The sequence below is a fragment of the Chenopodium album genome, chromosome 13 (assembly GCF_948465745.1).
Source record: "Chenopodium album chromosome 13, dcCheAlbu1.1, whole genome shotgun sequence".
In the NCBI taxonomy this organism is placed as follows: domain Eukaryota; kingdom Viridiplantae; phylum Streptophyta; class Magnoliopsida; order Caryophyllales; family Amaranthaceae; genus Chenopodium; species Chenopodium album.
The window spans coordinates 51,685,803-51,703,669 of record NC_137846.1 but is presented as its reverse complement, the minus strand read 5'-3'; the positions used below and the strand labels follow the sequence as shown (position 1 = coordinate 51,703,669).

Genomic DNA, 17,867 nt, shown 5'->3' with positions numbered 1-17,867 from the left:
ATACTCCCTCCATTTTAAAATACTTGCTCCACTTTCCTTTTTCGGCCGTTTTTAAATACTTGCTCCATTTCCTTATTTGAAAAGCTTTTATAATAGTTTATTAATTTCTCTCACCTAATGGACCTACCATGAATTTCTGGCTTTTCCAATCCTCTCCACTACTTTTGCTTTTTACAATTTTTTATTCTTCTACCTACCCACTAACTCCACATTTTATTAGTTTCTCCAATTTCTCCTAAAACTCCGCGCATGGATAAATGGAGCAAGTATTTAAAAACAGAGGGAGTATATGAAGTCTTAGGAAGAATTTGCCACTTTGTTAATTTCCGAAGTCAAAATTAAAAAATTTAGCCTGAGTATCCAATAGGCCCTATATACATACGTATGTATGCATGTTATCCAGTCGCACATTTTAAGTTCATTATCATCACTGACCAAAAAAAATTAAATTATTCATCCGTCGTAATGCTGCCCCATATAATAAAAATGACAAAATAATGCATAAATCTCAAAGATACGTACAATTTCGTAATAATACAAATATTCAAAATACAATAGGATAAATATTTAAACAAATTTACAACAATAGAAAAAATTTAATGAAAATAATAAAACATGCATGAAGGACTAAGAAGACCATGGATCAAGTACATTTCATATAGCTAGCTGTGATCTTAAATTAAAGTTTAAGTTTAATCGGCTCGCATATCCCAACGCCAGGAGGAAGCATCAGTTGTTCGGGTTCAATGCCCGCGACTGAAGGTAGTGTTCGAGGATGAACACAGGTTAATCCTTTACAACAGCTATAATCACCATAAGGCTGACAGAGTTGATGCGCAATTTGACACTCTTGTGCTGGTAGCTGTGGTGGTTGATTCGAAGGCGTACACACTCCAACTCCTACAGGAAGGTTTTCAAACCTACCTGCGCAAACAAACCCTCCGCAACAACTATAAGCACCGTAACTTGTACAGAGTTCAAGCAACTTCCTACATGTAGGGTTAGACGGTGGTGGTGGTGGTGGTGGTGGTGGTGGTGACTTTGTCGACGAGTAATAAGCTGCTTGCTGCTCACCATCATATGAGCCATCAGCTGGAAGTACGTAGCACATGAATCACAATTATTAAACAACATTTAATATAATCTATCATCATAAAAAAATTAAAAAAAAAAAAAAAAAAAAAAAATTGAGGGAGCCCTAGTTAATATTCATGATAAACAAAAATTATTTATCTAGTGATATTTTGTAAATAAATTAACATAAAATCTCAATCAGCATGTTATTTTCTAAAATAAATTAACATTTATGAGACTCTTGACATTTAATATAATTTATCATCATAAAAAAAACTTGTACTAAAACAAATACGGTAGACTTTTGACATGAAATTAAATAAAATAATAGACGATGCGAATTGAACCAACCTGATCTTGTAAAAGCCAAAACTACAGCCAAGAAAATAGCGGCCATGACAACGAAGTTGTTGATGGTAAACCTCGCCATTTTTACTATGTTAGAAAGGTTGTTGAGTTTATGTTCATTAGCATGGGATGATACTAGTATTTATAGCTTTCCAAATGTAGCATGATTTGCCCTAGTGATAGATGTTAATTATTAAAGTTGAATAATTTTATTATTCAATTATTCATTAGAGATAAGCTGGACTTACTAATAGTAACGTGTCCAGGCCAGCTTGTTAATTAATACTTATTTGGTGGACAACATTAGTTGCAGCCATGTCTTATGGGTGCAACTCATGCAAGTCATGCACACCTACTAATTTAACTTGAACCGTTTACATAACAAACTCTAACTTTTGCGCGTGGCGGGGCTAGTTTTTTTTTTTGTTTTTCTTTTTTTTTTTAGATATTTTTTTCAACCAATTACGTGGCAGCACATGTCCCTAAAAAACAAAAGCAAAAAAAATTTAACAGGTTACTGCTTACTTTAGACCAATAAATTAAAAGCGAATGACCCTTAAAGTTCGGATTATTATTAAAAAAAAATAATAATTCATAGTTAAGATTATTTTGAGCAAACACGTAAAAATTGAAATTATTTTTACCATTTTTTCCTAATGCTTATATGCAACAACATTACCCTTTTCATATCAAAGTATTTACCAAGTAGCTGATCAAATAAATAAAAAAAGATAAATAACTATGAAAAAAAAAAAGTGAACATAGTTGTTTTTGATACGAAGTTTATTTTAAGAGGAGTCATTAGCTCATTATCATGATATTATTAACAAAGTATCGTACTTTCTTTTGGCTCCGGCCCCCTAAGGCATTAGATCAAGATCCGCCCCTTATCAAATGCATGCTTAAAAGACCAAGTAAAAATACAGATGCGGACTTTTTTATTTGTTATTAATTTAATTAGAGAGCTACAAGGGTGGGTGATGATGAGATTGATCCCAGTATCTCCTGGAATCGGGAGGACCGTCTAATTACTTAAGTTATCCCTCACTCTCAGATGGGGATGATGGCGACTATTTTATGAGACTACGAGTCTACGAGAGTATTTTTTAGAAGCAAACTTATCTAAATTTAAACTAATTAGATGATTCAAAAATAAATAAATAATCTTCTTTAAAAAAAGAAAAAAAAAATTAGATAGATTTCACTCCTACTTATATACACAAATAAGCTCAAAGTATATACTATTTCCGTTAACTATTATTTGCAACAAAGGAATACTTTATATCTCACAAATAATACCCCTTTGTTGCAAATAATAGTTAACGGAGGTAGTATATAAACAAGCGGCAATGTCTATTAATTCATTTCCTCGACTTCATTTTACGGGTTCTTTGTGATTATGATGATTCATGTGTTAGCTAGTCATCCCCAAATCATTTTAAGCCTAATGCTTTGTTGTTGTACTTCATTACGGGTATGTTAAATTAAAAAATATATATAATAATAATAATAATAATAATAATAATAATAATAATAATTAATTTCAACTTTGCTTGTTACATGATATAACTAATTATTGATGAGTCCAGCAAAGCAAAGACATGGCTGCAACAACTACAAAGATGATTCATTTATCTTAATTATTTATGAGAAAATATTCAGTTTTATTTTTTGTTTGTGGATCACTAGACAATTAGTTGTCATTTGCATTTGGCAAACAGAATAAATAGTGCGTAAAGCCGAGGAATAATTACTCAACCACATACATATATAGATTGAATAAGCTTAAGTTGAAGTACTTCAATCTTATTGCATTCACTTCATTGATCATCACTTACGTCGTAAACTCGTAATGGCCAACCTTCGCATCAATTACACTATGATGGCAATGATGTTCGTAGCTGTTCTTCTACTTAGTGTAACAGGTTTGGCTCCTTGATCTTCTTTTACCACAGTACTTATTATTACTCCCTCCGTTTTATAATGCATGAGATGTTGGACTTTTTTTTCACTATTCATGCATTAGGTTTGCCCATAATTTTTTAAATATAATAAAAATATATATATTATCATAAAATAAAACATGTTAGATAGGTTTTAATATAAAGTTTCATAATACGAGTATAATTTTTATAACTTTTTTAATTAATATTTAATTATATAAAAATATAGTCAAATTAGTACATTGATGTGTGCAATATTTGACTGTGTCATGTATTATGGGATAGTGAGAGTACTACACATTTTTCGTACCGCTTCACAAAGGTTTAAAATCTTTTTAGTCCAAAATGCCATTTTGTATCTCCAATCCATGCATGTAGCATGTTTTATTACTCTATAAATTAATACTCCATTTATATTTCATTGATTTTTAATTAATCGCGATTAATATTCATTGTTTCAGTTCCAACAATCGTCGTTGCTGCTGAGCCAACCAAAGAAACAGAAAAATGCCAAGGATTCGGCAATATATGTGCTGCTAAAGGCGTATATAATTGTTGTGAAGGACTAGTATGCTCAAATTCCGATATTGTTATTGGACTTTGTACCGTACCTCTACCAGGTCTACATATTTAAGGACAGATCGAGACACCTTATAACTATCACTGTATCGAAATTCACATATACAAGCAACTCTAAGTAGTATATGGAAGAGTTTCTTGTATGATGTACCGATTTTAAGTTATTTCCAACTCTTTATTGTTACTCATTTATGTTTTTTAAATCGGCCTTTTTTATATAATATTATGGATTTCATTTTGTTGTTTAATGATCAAGCTTGGCTATTATTTTATGTTCAATTCTATTATATTTGTCGAATTTATATAGCAATACAAGCTGTGGCTAGATAAGAAAAGTTACTATCAATCGATCTACAATTTGGCCTTTATTTAGTATTTACCTACACTGCACGCTTATTTTTGGATTGTAGTACTTTATTGCAAACCATTGTCGAAAACAATTCACACAAACTAAATATAACAAGCTAAGGTTAATACTGGAGTATTATTAAAGGCAGTGGCGTATCCAGGAATTCCGAACTGTGGGTTCGGAATTTTAAAAAACAAAAGATGCTAATATATTAATTAAATATTTTATATATGTTCAAATTTTTTATTACAAATGGATGGATTAAACAGTTACAAAATAATAAATAAAAAAAAAACCCTACAAAAGCATTCTTCGAGTTTTATACTTTGAAAGCGTGCTAAAACATTACTACTTCTATAAATGATAAATCTATAATTATATTGCAAAAAATCAATATTACACGGAAAAACAAAAATCCCAAGTCCCCAATAAACACAAATTTGACAATGTAAAATTTTTCTAATTATCAATTAAAAGACCAAGTAAAAATTTTAAATTCTAAGTTTCTAAATTCAATTTGTACGTCAACAATATATCAAAACTAATTAAACAAATCAATAATTAATCTAATTATCACTAATTTACAAACAAATAAAGATTTAAGAATTAAGAGGAGTAGAGGAATAAGAGGACTGTTGAAACTAATACGTACTAAAGGATAAAAACAATAATAATACTTCGTATTAGATAAGTATGAAGCAAGTAAAATAAAGAACTCAATAATATTTCTTCATGCTTAATTCACCAAATACAAGAGCCATATAGGTAGGCTAACAAACAACAAATAATAAGCTACAAAACTGAAAGTATAATGCCATGATTAAACCCACTAAATAAACTCATTAACTTCTAAATTCATTTGACTCTCTAACTTAACAAAATGACCAACATACTACTCCTAAAATTATTGACCCAACTATGGACTAACTCATGAAGAACAACGGAAGAAATCGAAAGGGAAAAAAAAATAAAAAATAAAAAATAAATAAAAATGAGGGTGGCTAGTCTTGAACCCATGATCAAGAGGAGCCTCACAACTTTATTAGTCACTCCCTTACCAATGTGCCAGAGTTACATATTTGTTTATTTACTTCACAAAAATTTCTTTTAACCTTATTTTTTTTCTTTTTTTTTTAAAAAAAAAAACCAAAACTTATAATTTTTTTTCAAAAAATCTGGGGGTTCAATGAACTCCCTTGAACCCCCCTGGATCCGCCCATGATTAAAGGAGCATTATTTTAGGCATGAATTGCATTACAAAATTTTTATAGTAATATTATTATTATGGAGTCTTTTGCTATTATATATGACTCACAAAAACAAAACTAATTATCTAAATAAAAATAACTACTTTTAAATTCTAATTCCAAAATTAACAAGGTTTATATACAGTATAAATTAAACTTATTTTTGTGAAACTGCCATTTTTTTTTCTATTTTGGGGCTTCCATTTCACTTTGATCAACATAGTGTGAGAGTGAAAGTAGCTAAAACACTTGTGCAATCATTATCATTTAGGGTCTGTTCACATTTACTTAATTTCGGTTCAGTTCTGTTCAGTTCAATTCAGTTCAGTTAATTAGTTCGGTTCAATTGATCAGCTCCAATCAGTTTAGTTCAGCTCCTAATTTCCCTCTCTCATAAAATATTCAGTTCAGTTCAGTTCATCTCCAATTAGTTCAGTTCAGTTCAGCTCATTTCAGTAAATGTGAACAGGCCCTTAGTTCTACATTATCCCTCAAACTCTAATATTTTTTTAACCTAATCTCAATCTCATGTAGTGTTTCTTTTAAAGGTAGTTCCCATGTAAAGTTAGGGTCTATTCACTTCAGCTTAATTTCAGTTTAGTTCAGTTCAGCTCCAATTAAAGATGGGCAACGGGTCGTGTCGTGCCGCCACGGGCCGTGCCACGGTGGTGAGCGTGTCGTGCCAGCTCAGCGGCGGAACATGCCGTGTCGTGCCTAAATTTGGCACACCTCAGCCCATGGCACGGCATGGCCCACGTGCCTGACAGGCCGTGTCGTGTCGAGCCGCGGGCCAAACCGTGCCAATTTTTTTCAAAAACAATAATAATGTAAATAAAAAAATTATATATATATATAATTTTTAGTACAACTTAATTTATGTTTATATTAATGTTTATATATTTAGTTTTGAACAACTTTATTTTAATTAAGGTTATATAAATTATTTATCTAATTATGTTTAAGTTTATATAAATAATTTTATTAATTTAGCAAAAAACAACAATGCATATAATAAAAAAGAAAAATTTACGAGTGCGATAAGCCGAAAACACAAAAAATTGAAGAATAACTTATTTTATTATATGCCGGTAGCCGGTACGATAAACCAATAATACAAATAATTAATGATAATTAAAAATCGTACAATAATTGGTGAATAACTTCATTTATTATACGGAATACGAGCTTCGATAATACAAAATTTGTACAATAGTGTATAATTATGGCGGGCCTCGTGCCGTGCCGTGCCGGGCCGTGCCCCGTGTTGTGCCGGCGTGCCGATCCACTGGCCGGTCACCGTGCCTCGTGTCGTGCCTGTGTTGATTCCGAGATTTGTGTTCACGGCACGGCCCACAGGTGGGCCGCCGTGCCGTGCCATGCCGGCGTCCGTGCCATGCCGGGCTCGTCTCAGCCCGTGCCCATCTTTAGCTCCAATCAGTTCAGTTCAATTCAGCTCCTAATTTCCTTCTTTTATAAAATATTTATTTCAGCTCTATTCAGTTCAGTTTAGTTCAACTCCAATCAGTTTAGTTCAGTTTAGCTCCAATCAGTTTAGTTCAGCTCCTAATTTCCAATCAGTTCAGTTCAGCTCTAATCAACTCAGTTCAGCTCCAATCAGCTCAGTTCAGCTCCAATCAGCTCAGTTCAGCTAACATTTAATCTATATTCTAGTATCTTAAGTGGCCAGCTTTGACATAATACAAGAATCGTCAGTTGGGTCATGGGGGTCGGGCCTCCACCAGCCCCCCTTGCTCCGCCCTTGCCACTAGCGGATATAACTCGAACACTAATCACTAACTCCTAATTTCTAGCCGCTTTTATAACCACAATTACAAACTCCAACTAATGTTTTGCCTAATTTGAAGCAATACACCAATAGAAACAACCAGGGGCGAAGTTACAGAGGGGGCTGGCAGAGGCCCGGCCCTTGTAGCCCAAACCCGTGTCCCTTATTTTTATTAATTGGCCCCTGCAGTTTTTAAGTATATATACTAAAGATTTCACGACATTGGTGTTGATATTTGGTGGCTTGGTGGTATGTTAACTTATAGCAATTCTCCTTGGTCAGAAGATCGATCCTACTAAGTGACATTAGTAGATTTTTTTTTTTTCTCTTTGCTTTTTACCCAAATCCTACACTAAACTTCTTAAACACTTCAATAAGTTTTTATTCTTCAATCTTCTACTTGTATTCACTCCGGTAATTTTTATTTTGTTTTATAAATTACCACATTTATTATATTATAATTCAAGTTACCACCTTAATTGTATAAAAATTTAAATTTTTTACTTATATCTAATTATTTAGTAATAGTTTCTTTAGAGATTCACCTTTTTTTTGGACGATATGATTATTATAATCATGAAAAAAAAAAACTCTTAATTTTTAAAGTGAGTGGTTGATAGTCAACAAGTGGAATTATACCAATTTTGTACATAGGAAAATAGGTTGCCAATAATTTTAACATGTAATCTATTATTGAAAGTTTTTTTAATAGAAAATTCATAAATTGCGATTTAGAAAAAATTTGTTAGAAAAAATTTATTATCGGCCCCCCTAGCTTAAAAATCCTGGCTCCGCCCCTGGAAACAACTAACCTTCTTTTTATTGCTTACTTCCCTATTTTCTTTTCATGTTCCTGTTTTTGACTATGTACAACATCAACGCTTATGTTTGATTATAAATAATATATATAGCCAATTACTCTGAAGATGAAATGGTCAAACAAACATTTGATTTTATGGTTTTAAGTCTTCTGATGAATTAAAAAACATCAACCCATTCTATTTACTTAGTGTACTAGTCTGCTTTTTTTAAAGTGTCCCATTACCAAAAGTGGAAACTCTACTTACATTATACTCTCTTTATCACTTAATATATGACACAATCAAACATTGCACATATGTCAATGCACTAGTTTTACTTTATTTTTATATAATTAAATATTAATAAAAATTATTTTTAAAATTAGATCATGAAACTTTATTTATATTAATTAAAACACATCTATCAACATATTTTTTGATAAAATATAATTATGTTAGTACAAAAATAATGGTCAAACCGATTGTATGAATAGTGAAAAAAAGGTCCAACGTTGTCTCATGTATTATGGGTCAGAGAGAATAATACTACTTATATTATTTAATTGGAAAAATTGAAAAGAATAATCCCACCTTTCGCCCATCTGCTCAAAATAATCCCACCATTTCGAATTCCAGAAATAATCCCACCTTAACACCCCATCTGCTCAAAATGAACCTTTTTACCTACAACCGTTTAAACAGGTAAATTTTTTGTTTTTTTTTTTTAATAAATAAAACAAAGGAAAAAGAAAAAAAAATCCCAAACCCCCTAACCCACCCCACCCCACCCCACCATTGGCACTGCCTATCCCCCACCATTTTCCACCTCCCCCTCTTCTTTCAACCACCTTGACCATCACCAATTCACCACTAAACTAACCACCTTCCCAGTTCCCACCATCACCATCATCCCACGATGCAAGCCCATCCCAGCCACCTGAGCCACGCCCACCTAAGATGCAGCACCGCCCCGCCACGCCACCTGAGCCAAGCCCACCTAACCCAAGATTTCAACCGCCATTGATTCCGTTTTGTCAAGCTCCGAGGTTTAGTCCCCACCCCAAATTGTCAGAGAAGGGGCTGCCATGTCCAATTCCCCTCTTAATCTTCTAATCGAAACCCACCTGAATTAGAAACTTCGTTCGAATCGGAGTTTCTCGGCAACCATGTCCATGTCCGGCCAGAACTCGATCACCGCTGCCATGGGCCCGACGACGAATTACTTCACACAACGTTGCCATGGGAATCAGGGAAGGGGAAGTGGAAGGAGAAGGGAGAAGGGGAGGGAATCTGAGAAGGGGAAGTGGAAGGGGGAACGGAGAAGGGGAGGGAATCGGAGAAGGGGATGGAATCAAGGAAGGTGGCTGGCTGTTCTACCGGCGGTACGGTTGGTCTAGCTTTTCCGACGTCAGGGGGTTGTGATGGTGGTGATAAAGAGGTGGCGGCAGGGGGTTGTAATGGTGGCGATGGTGGCGATGAATAGGGTGGTCATGGGGCTGGGAGTTTTTTTTTATTTTTAATTGTTTTGTTTTTTTTTAATTATTTAAAATTAGGACAAATTAGAAGGTGACAAGTGTAAGTCACCTTCTAAAACGGGTTACTAATTTCATAAACTGGTAAAAGGTTCATTTTGGGAAGATGGAGTTACAAGGTAGGATTATTTCTGGAATTTGACAAGGTGGGATTATTTTGAGCAGATGGGCGAAAGGTGGGATTATTCTTTTCAATTTTTCCTATTTAATTCCTCTCTTCTTCCTTTCCCACCCACTACTATTTTATACTAATAATATTTTGTCCCTCCCATATTGTTTCTAGTTGTCCTCGTTCATATTTCTCTCTTACTTTTTTAAATTTTTTAAATTCTTTTGCCTAAAACTATGTGCTCAATGGTATGGGGCACTTAAAAAAAACGAAGAGAGTATTAATCAAACCAAAATTAAGTTTTTAGCTAGAGATCAAATCTAAATGTTGCAAACGAAGTAATACTTTAATGTTTAAAAAACAATAATAAATCAAATGATACTGCTTCAAAAAAAAAATCAAATGATACAATTAAAAAAGCAAATTAAAAGAAATTCAATGAAAACAATAAACGCAAACTTGCTGAAATAATAAGCTAGGATAGAGAGGCATAACAATATTTACAACTTTAAGGGCTCGCAAACTCCAACACCAGGTGGAAGCTCAAGCTCTTGGGTGTTAACACCAGCAACAGGAGACAGCGTACGAGTATCGACGCAGCTCATTCCGTCACAACATTTATACTGACCGTAAGGCTCACATAGATGATTAATTCTTCGACACTCATCAGTTGATGGTGGTTGTTCGCCTAAAGGTAAACATGAACCTACACCAGCAGGAAGGATTGGATCTCCCAAAATGCAATTTAATCCTTTGCAACAAGTGTAATCACCGTAAGCTAAGCACAGTTCGGTTACGTTCCTACACATTGGCGACGGCCTTGGTGGTGGTGGCTGCTCATAGTATCTGACAGACTTGTAATTTGCTGCCAAGGTTGGAACTGGAAGTACTGAAAACATGAAATCAAACCTTATATATTTACTTGTATATATATATGTTATTCAGACTCTTCATTTCACCTTAAATAATATTTGTTTCAGGCCCTCTCGAACATGTATGGGTAGGACACTATACTACTTTAGACGCTTCAATTTAGTTCAAAATCATGAAAAAAATTCACAAAATAGTTAAGTCAAATTATGAAATTAATTCACGGAGTTATCTTTTTCATCCAGTTTAAGGTTACCTCATGCAGTAGTATAAAAGTAAGGATTATACAAGATAAACACGCATAAAATGCAAGGTTATATGGTATAATTTCCCTTTATACTTTCTAACAAATTAAGCCACTTTGACCATCAATTAATATATACAATAATTAATTAAAAATTTTAAAATTAATCATACTTTGAAATATATAATGAAACCAATCATATCCAACTATATATTACATATAAATATTTAACTTTTATATATGTAAAAAATGTTGTTAAAATTAATATAAAAATGTCATAACAATGCATCTATTGTGAAATGAAAGTAGTTTTCTCTTGAAAATTTTAAGGTCCAGACGGCTATACCTTGCTTGGTACAGCTAAAAATTGCAAAAAAGAACATGTAACTATTTTGTAAAGAGCATACAATTATTTTGTAAAGAACCTATAGTTGTTTTGTAACAAATATCCAATTTTATATATTTTTATATCTAAAGAACATTTGTAATATTAATAAAGAACATAATAAACATAATAATAAACATTATCTATATATAACCACCCTAATTTGAAGTCAAAATTCAATAAACATTTCACATTAAGCAATGAACATTATGTCGCAAATAAAGTACATTACACTGACTATCAAAGAAAATAAACATATGTTCTTTTCATTTATTTTTTTGGTGCAAATATGTTCTTTTCACTCTAGGTATATGTTCATTATATTTTGATATTATGTTATTTTTACTCTAGATATATGTTCATTACATTTTAATAATATGTTCTTTTCACTATAACTATATGTTCATTACTTTTATATATCATGTTCTTTCCTACAAAACGACTGTACATTGCACCATACAGACGCGTATAGGAACCAGCTATTGTTGGTTCTCTCTCCATCCATATTTGCATTGTTTTTAACATTTGGAATCTTTATATGATAGAAAAATGGTCAAATCGTAAAAACAAAAATTAAAGGAATAGCTAGAGGAATCGGAGTAATTTATTTGTATTCATGTGATGAATTAAAAGTACACGAAAATAATAACATTTAAAACATCAAACTCATAGAGAATAGAGAGGTAAGCTAAGCTAAGGAGCAAGAACAGCTTATGTATTCGATCAAAAACTTGAGACACCAAGTTCTCAAGAGTATATGATGAGTATATTAAGGTAAAATGGTGATACGTACCTGATATAGTATGTATGCAAGCCATTAACATAATGGCCGCGACAACGAAGTTGATGGAAGAAGCTTTCCCCATTTGTGTGATCTAAGATGCTAAGTACTGTTGTATGTACTATGTATTTGATTCTAATGTTTGTTGCTGCTTCTTCGGCTCACCGTTTCAATATTTATAGTACTCCCTAACACGCTAAAAATATTTATTTATATTAGTATATTTGTGTGGTAACTTATTGTAATGTCTTCACTTTGTGGTAGGTGTTAGATTGATTTCTATAATTGGCATATACAGCTTGCGCAGGTGCTCCTAGTGACTTGCCATTTTCGTGTTTGTTGCGTGCTTCCATGTCTTTTGATCTCATGATTCACAATATCTCATGACCAAATTAATTGATTTATTTAATTCATATTGTATTCTAATTAATAATTAAGAAATTTGTTAGGCCATGATTGTATATGATCATTTTGGGATACTTGGTTATGCTTTGCATGTAAGGGGTGTTTAATTGAAAGGTTTTTAAAATGTGTTTGGCTATATTCTTAGCCTTTTTTAGTACATTTTTTATACTAATGCCAATTGGGGAAATGAATTCCCCCTTCTAGCTGTTTCCAACAGTTTGACTTATCTCTTTTTATTTTGAGTCGTTTCGAATTTCAATTATACAATAGTACTATTAGCCTAATAATGACATATTGTCTCATTTCATATGCGCTTTTAGTAAGATTTATATATTTTTAAAAACTCCTTTTACTATCTTATCCTTACTACTCCCACACTATTTACAGTTTACACCCTTTTAAACGTTTTATGATATTCATCCACCTTTTCATTTTTCTTACACTCACCCACCTTTTTACTTTTTTCTTACACACCAACCCATTATCCCAAACAAGAGTTTATAGTAATTGAGTTTGAACTTTTGGTATAAGCATCGTAAATGAAATGGAAAGGATCCAAATAAATAGGGGAAAGGGTAATGATAAACGTTACCTTTACGATATGTTTGGTATCCTAGTGGAATGGAAACAATTTGAGTACATTGTGATTGAGTAAGGAAACGTATTTTGTTTCCACTAGTTTGTCAAGGGTAACAAATTAGGGGATTTTGCTACCCTTTGAAAATGGTATTTGTTACTTTTAACCCATACCAAACAACTAGAAATGGAAACACATAATTGAATCCGTTTCCAACATCTAAAATTAGTATACCAAACGCCCCCTTTAGAGGGGATTACATGTTAGAAATTTCTTTTTATTTTCATTCCTAAGTTGATTTACTTTTGAGACAGGAGACATCTAATATTATGATTTTTTTTTCCTTATCTTAATCTTTTCTGGAGATCTCAATAAAGTCCAACAAAATCCAAAAGACATGGCAACAGCATGAAATTCATGCATCTTAATAATCCATTAGATTATTAAATTAATTAAAATTAACTGATTGGCAATTAGTTGTCATGTATATGCTTCAAATGTACATAGCAGTAATCATAGCCCTCAAAGATGAAGATAATGATGCAATTTAATATTACAACTGATCATAACATGACGTAAAATGAATTGTTATAAATACCCAATATTGGATGAACCCTTTAATCATATCAACATTCAACAAAATAGTGAGTAAATTTGAAGTGCATTTTCACATACTCTGATCTATTCATCCTTAAAACACATCCAAATGGCTAGTGTATACATAAAATGCTCTGTTATGGCTATGATGTTCGCGATTCTTTTGCTTACTACATCAGGTTTCTCCTCTCTAAAACCATCAGTTTAGTTCATGAAATACATAGTAATGTATTCAAGTGTTATTTCACATATATATCTACATATAGCTCCTATTACATTATTCATTTTTTTAATATGTAATCTAAATTATGACTTGTTATGAATCATGCTTTGCTTTCAGTTCCAACATCAGAAGGTTTAAGGCCGTCGTCTTCAGTTCCATCATGTCAAGCTAAAGGCCAACTATGTCCTGGAGGAGGTCCATACACTTGCTGTGAAGGACTAAGTTGCATCACTTCTGATGATCTAGCCGGTGTTGCTGTAGGCGGCATAGGTTTTTGTCTCTAAGATATATCAAGCAACTCTGCTACTACCATTTTACCTATACTTTTTTCATTAATTGTATTACAACCTCGATCACTTCGATGTTTATCATTTAAGTTTTAAGAAAAGTTTCCATTTTAAGTTATGTGTATTGTACGATTAATTGGACTAGTTTGAGTTGATCAACCTCGGTCTAATGAGTGTTTTACTCTGCCTCAAGGGTTTCCACTTTAACAATCCAATTCAAAGTTGATTGAAAAATCATAAACTAAATCCACATTACTTTTCACGATACTTAATTGTTATATGTGAATACATAAAACTTCTTGATACAAATACACCATGATCCAGCCTTTCGAATCATAAACTATCATCTGATACACCAGTTCACACAACAAAGTGCAGTGAAAGGAGTAGATCATGGTTGCAGAATGACTCTGATCTGCATTCTGATCATTCAAAGTACGCACAACACAAAAGGAGTCTAAAGTATGCAATGAGCTTAATGAAAACAATGAGACTAGAATTAGAACCTGATTCAGACGGAATCAAATCCATTGATGTGGATTTCATCAAGGATAACTTCAGGTACATGTGAAATATGAGAGTAATCTACGCCTGTATATTTTGCACATCTTTTACTGAGATGGGGGCAGTTCTTAATCAGTAGCTTCTGCAAGCAATTCAGCTGACTGAATCCCTCGGGTATAGCTACTAAATTTATGCAACTGTATATTTGAATTTTTCTAAGGGAGGTGAAAATCTGCAACCAATTTGGAAGCATTGTTAAACTTATACAGCTATCAATCCAGAGATATTGAAGAGAGTTTGCAGCAGATTGGATTCCATCAGGCAAATGTTTTAGCTTTGTAACCCCGGTAATTTCCAAGGTTCGAAGGCTTTGAAGCCCACACAGGTTGCTTCCTTTCTCCAAATCGATCTCTTGACAATCACGGATGACTAATGTCTCGAGGGAAACAAGGTGTTTCATGCTATCCGGAAGACAAGTCAATGTAGGACAGTTTACGATGTGAAGTTCTAGCAGGGATGTATGGAATTGAATAGACGATCCATTCCATAGTGATGTTAGCCTTTTACATGAATACAATTCTAGTCTCCCCAAAGTACTTAAGCCACATAATTTGGTGCTAGTTAAGCTCTCTTGGTTTGTAGTCACAGACAAGTACCTTAGGCTTACCAACTGATCGATATTCCTAGGTAGCTCTTGTAACATCTCACAACCAGGAAGAAACAAAGACTGTAGATTCAATAACTTGCAAATTGAACTTGGAAGAAATTTGATGACAGGATTATATGACAGGTCAAGATATCTGAGATGCTTCAGGTTCCCAATTGACCTCGGCAACTCCTCAAAACTACTCTGGTGAAAATCTAATACGCGCAAGTGTGTAAAGTTGTGTATAATACCTTCAATAAATGACCTGCTAATATAACCCATTGCATAGCTAAATCTGAATGTTCGAGCCTTTTTGGCTCTGAGTAGCTCTTTCGGAACACCCTTGTCTGACAAGACTTCACCTCCATCATACCCCCATACTATATGTCTGCATATCTCTGACACGTTAAGCTGATTGCTAGTTACAACAGCTATCTCTTGGCCAACAATATCAGTTGCCAAATCATGGAATAGATCATGCATTCTAAATTCACTTACAGTTTCAGTAAACACAATAAATGCATCCTGAAGAAGAGATCTTGACAACAGTTCTTCACAGTACTTGTATCCGACTGATTCCAACTCTTCGTCGTTGAATCCCCCTTGCAGAAGGCCAAGTGCACTCCACAAACATGATACTATTGGTGGATTAAGCTTCTTATCCTTCACAAACAAAGAACAATAAGCAAAACACGCTTTCAAATGAGATGGGAGTTTGTTATAGCTCACTTTCAGAGCTTGTTTGATGTCATTGTGTTGTGGATGTAGGTTCACAAGGTTATTTTTGTCAGCAATCCGCCTCCATTCTTTTTCATCTCTCTCACTACGTAACAAACTCGCAAGTACCTTGACAGCTAGAGGAACCCCGCCACACTTGACAGCAATGTTCTTCCCAATTCTAACAAGATTAGGATATCTTTCCTCTTCACCACTCTTAAATGCCAAATGCTTGAATATGGACCAACAAACATCATTAGAAAGACTATCTAAACAATATGGCTCAACATTTCCAACTACAGATGCTACCATTTCACTTCGCGTAGTGACCAAAATCACACTCCCCTTTCCCCCTATAGCTAACAAATTTTCCAAGTCTCGCCATACTTTGATGTCCTCAATCCACACATCATCAAGCACAAGAAAATATTTTCGACTATCTAATATCTCAGAAAGTCTTTCATGTAACTGTCTTATGCTGAGGTTTGCGTTGTTTTCATTACTAACAGAACTCAAAATTTCTTCAATTGTCTTTTGCAGATCAAAATTTTCTGAGACACAAGCCCACAATTTTACATCAAAGTTCTTAGTAACCCACTCATCATTGAAAACAAGCTTAGCCAACGCCGTTTTCCCAATCCCTCCCAATCCAACTATGGGAAGCACAACCACCCTACTAGCATCTCCTACACAACTACTTGCTAAACATCTAACAATTTCACATTTAGCTTCATCCCTACCAATGATTTCTGTTTTCTTCACATAAGCAAATGCATCTAAGGGATTCCTCTCAATACCATGTGTTTCGACAAGATAATGATCATCCAACCCAAGATCCCTTCTATTAGCAGCTATGTCATCAAAACTATGTAAAAGGTCCCTAATCTTTTGACTCCAACAAAAATGACTCAAAACAGGATTTGAAGATGAAAGATAGTACCTGACTTGCTGAAGAGCATGACCTTTGTTAACTCTACGCCGCAATAAATCAGTCCCAACTTCATCCAAGAGATCATCAATATCATAAACAACAGTTTTAAGATCTTTCAACCAGATTCTGATGGCTTCACTGTCATACTGTTTTTTCTCTGCATCATGCAGGACAGCACGAATAGCAATCACCTTGTTCTCGATCTTCTTCAAATCGTTTCGAACACGTTGTGCTGCTAAAATCCCTTCAGTAGCATAACTGCAGGTAAGATCACCTGCAAAAGAAGCAATGTGTCCTAGAATTGTTTTTGTGACAGCCCACAGAAGTGCTTCTGACATTTTAATGATACAGAAGAATAAGTTAGAAGCCGAGGATTCAAGGATTTTTTAGAAGAAGCTGAGGATGTTACAGAGGTCTGAATATGATTTCATCGGGATTCATGGATCTTGACACTATCTTCTTTATCTCAAAGAGCAGCAAGAGTCATTGTTCTTCAAAGTCAACAAAAGTTGCTTACATTTTATTTCTTTTTTTTCCCACTCTTAGCACTAATTCGAATTTGGGAATCAGTTCTGAGTGGTTAGATTCTAGTCCCCTCTCAATTGTTGTTGCAGAGGATCGAACATGTGTTTCTCCCCATTAAGTGCAGTCCCAATCACCACTGCATCAACAGACAATTAGTGACTAATCCAAATATTATTTAAATTAATTGATAGGTATGAAACAAATCCACTACAATTTTTATTAAGATTTATGTGGGATAATTACTTATGTAAGCATTCTAAGCAATTTTGGTTTTTATTTGTTGGTATAATATCTCAAAAAACCTTCATGATATGAACCAATTAAAGTAGTCGACATTTGCATCAAATACAAATTGATGTCAAGTCTAACTTATTTTGGATTGTAGTACCTAAAATGGGTTGGCCAACA

At 33.6% G+C, this 17,867-nt stretch overlaps 1 protein-coding gene across 1 annotated transcript; it reads right to left on the bottom strand.

Moving 5' to 3' along the window:
* Positions 1-14,647: 14,647 nt before the first annotated feature.
* LOC145575709 (putative disease resistance protein RGA3) lies at positions 14,648-17,272 on the bottom strand. The gene has a single exon (XM_081633530.1). The coding sequence runs from the start codon at positions 17,270-17,272 to the stop codon at positions 14,648-14,650; it is 2,625 nt and encodes an 874-aa protein (XP_081489656.1).
* Positions 17,273-17,867: the final 595 nt, after the last annotated feature.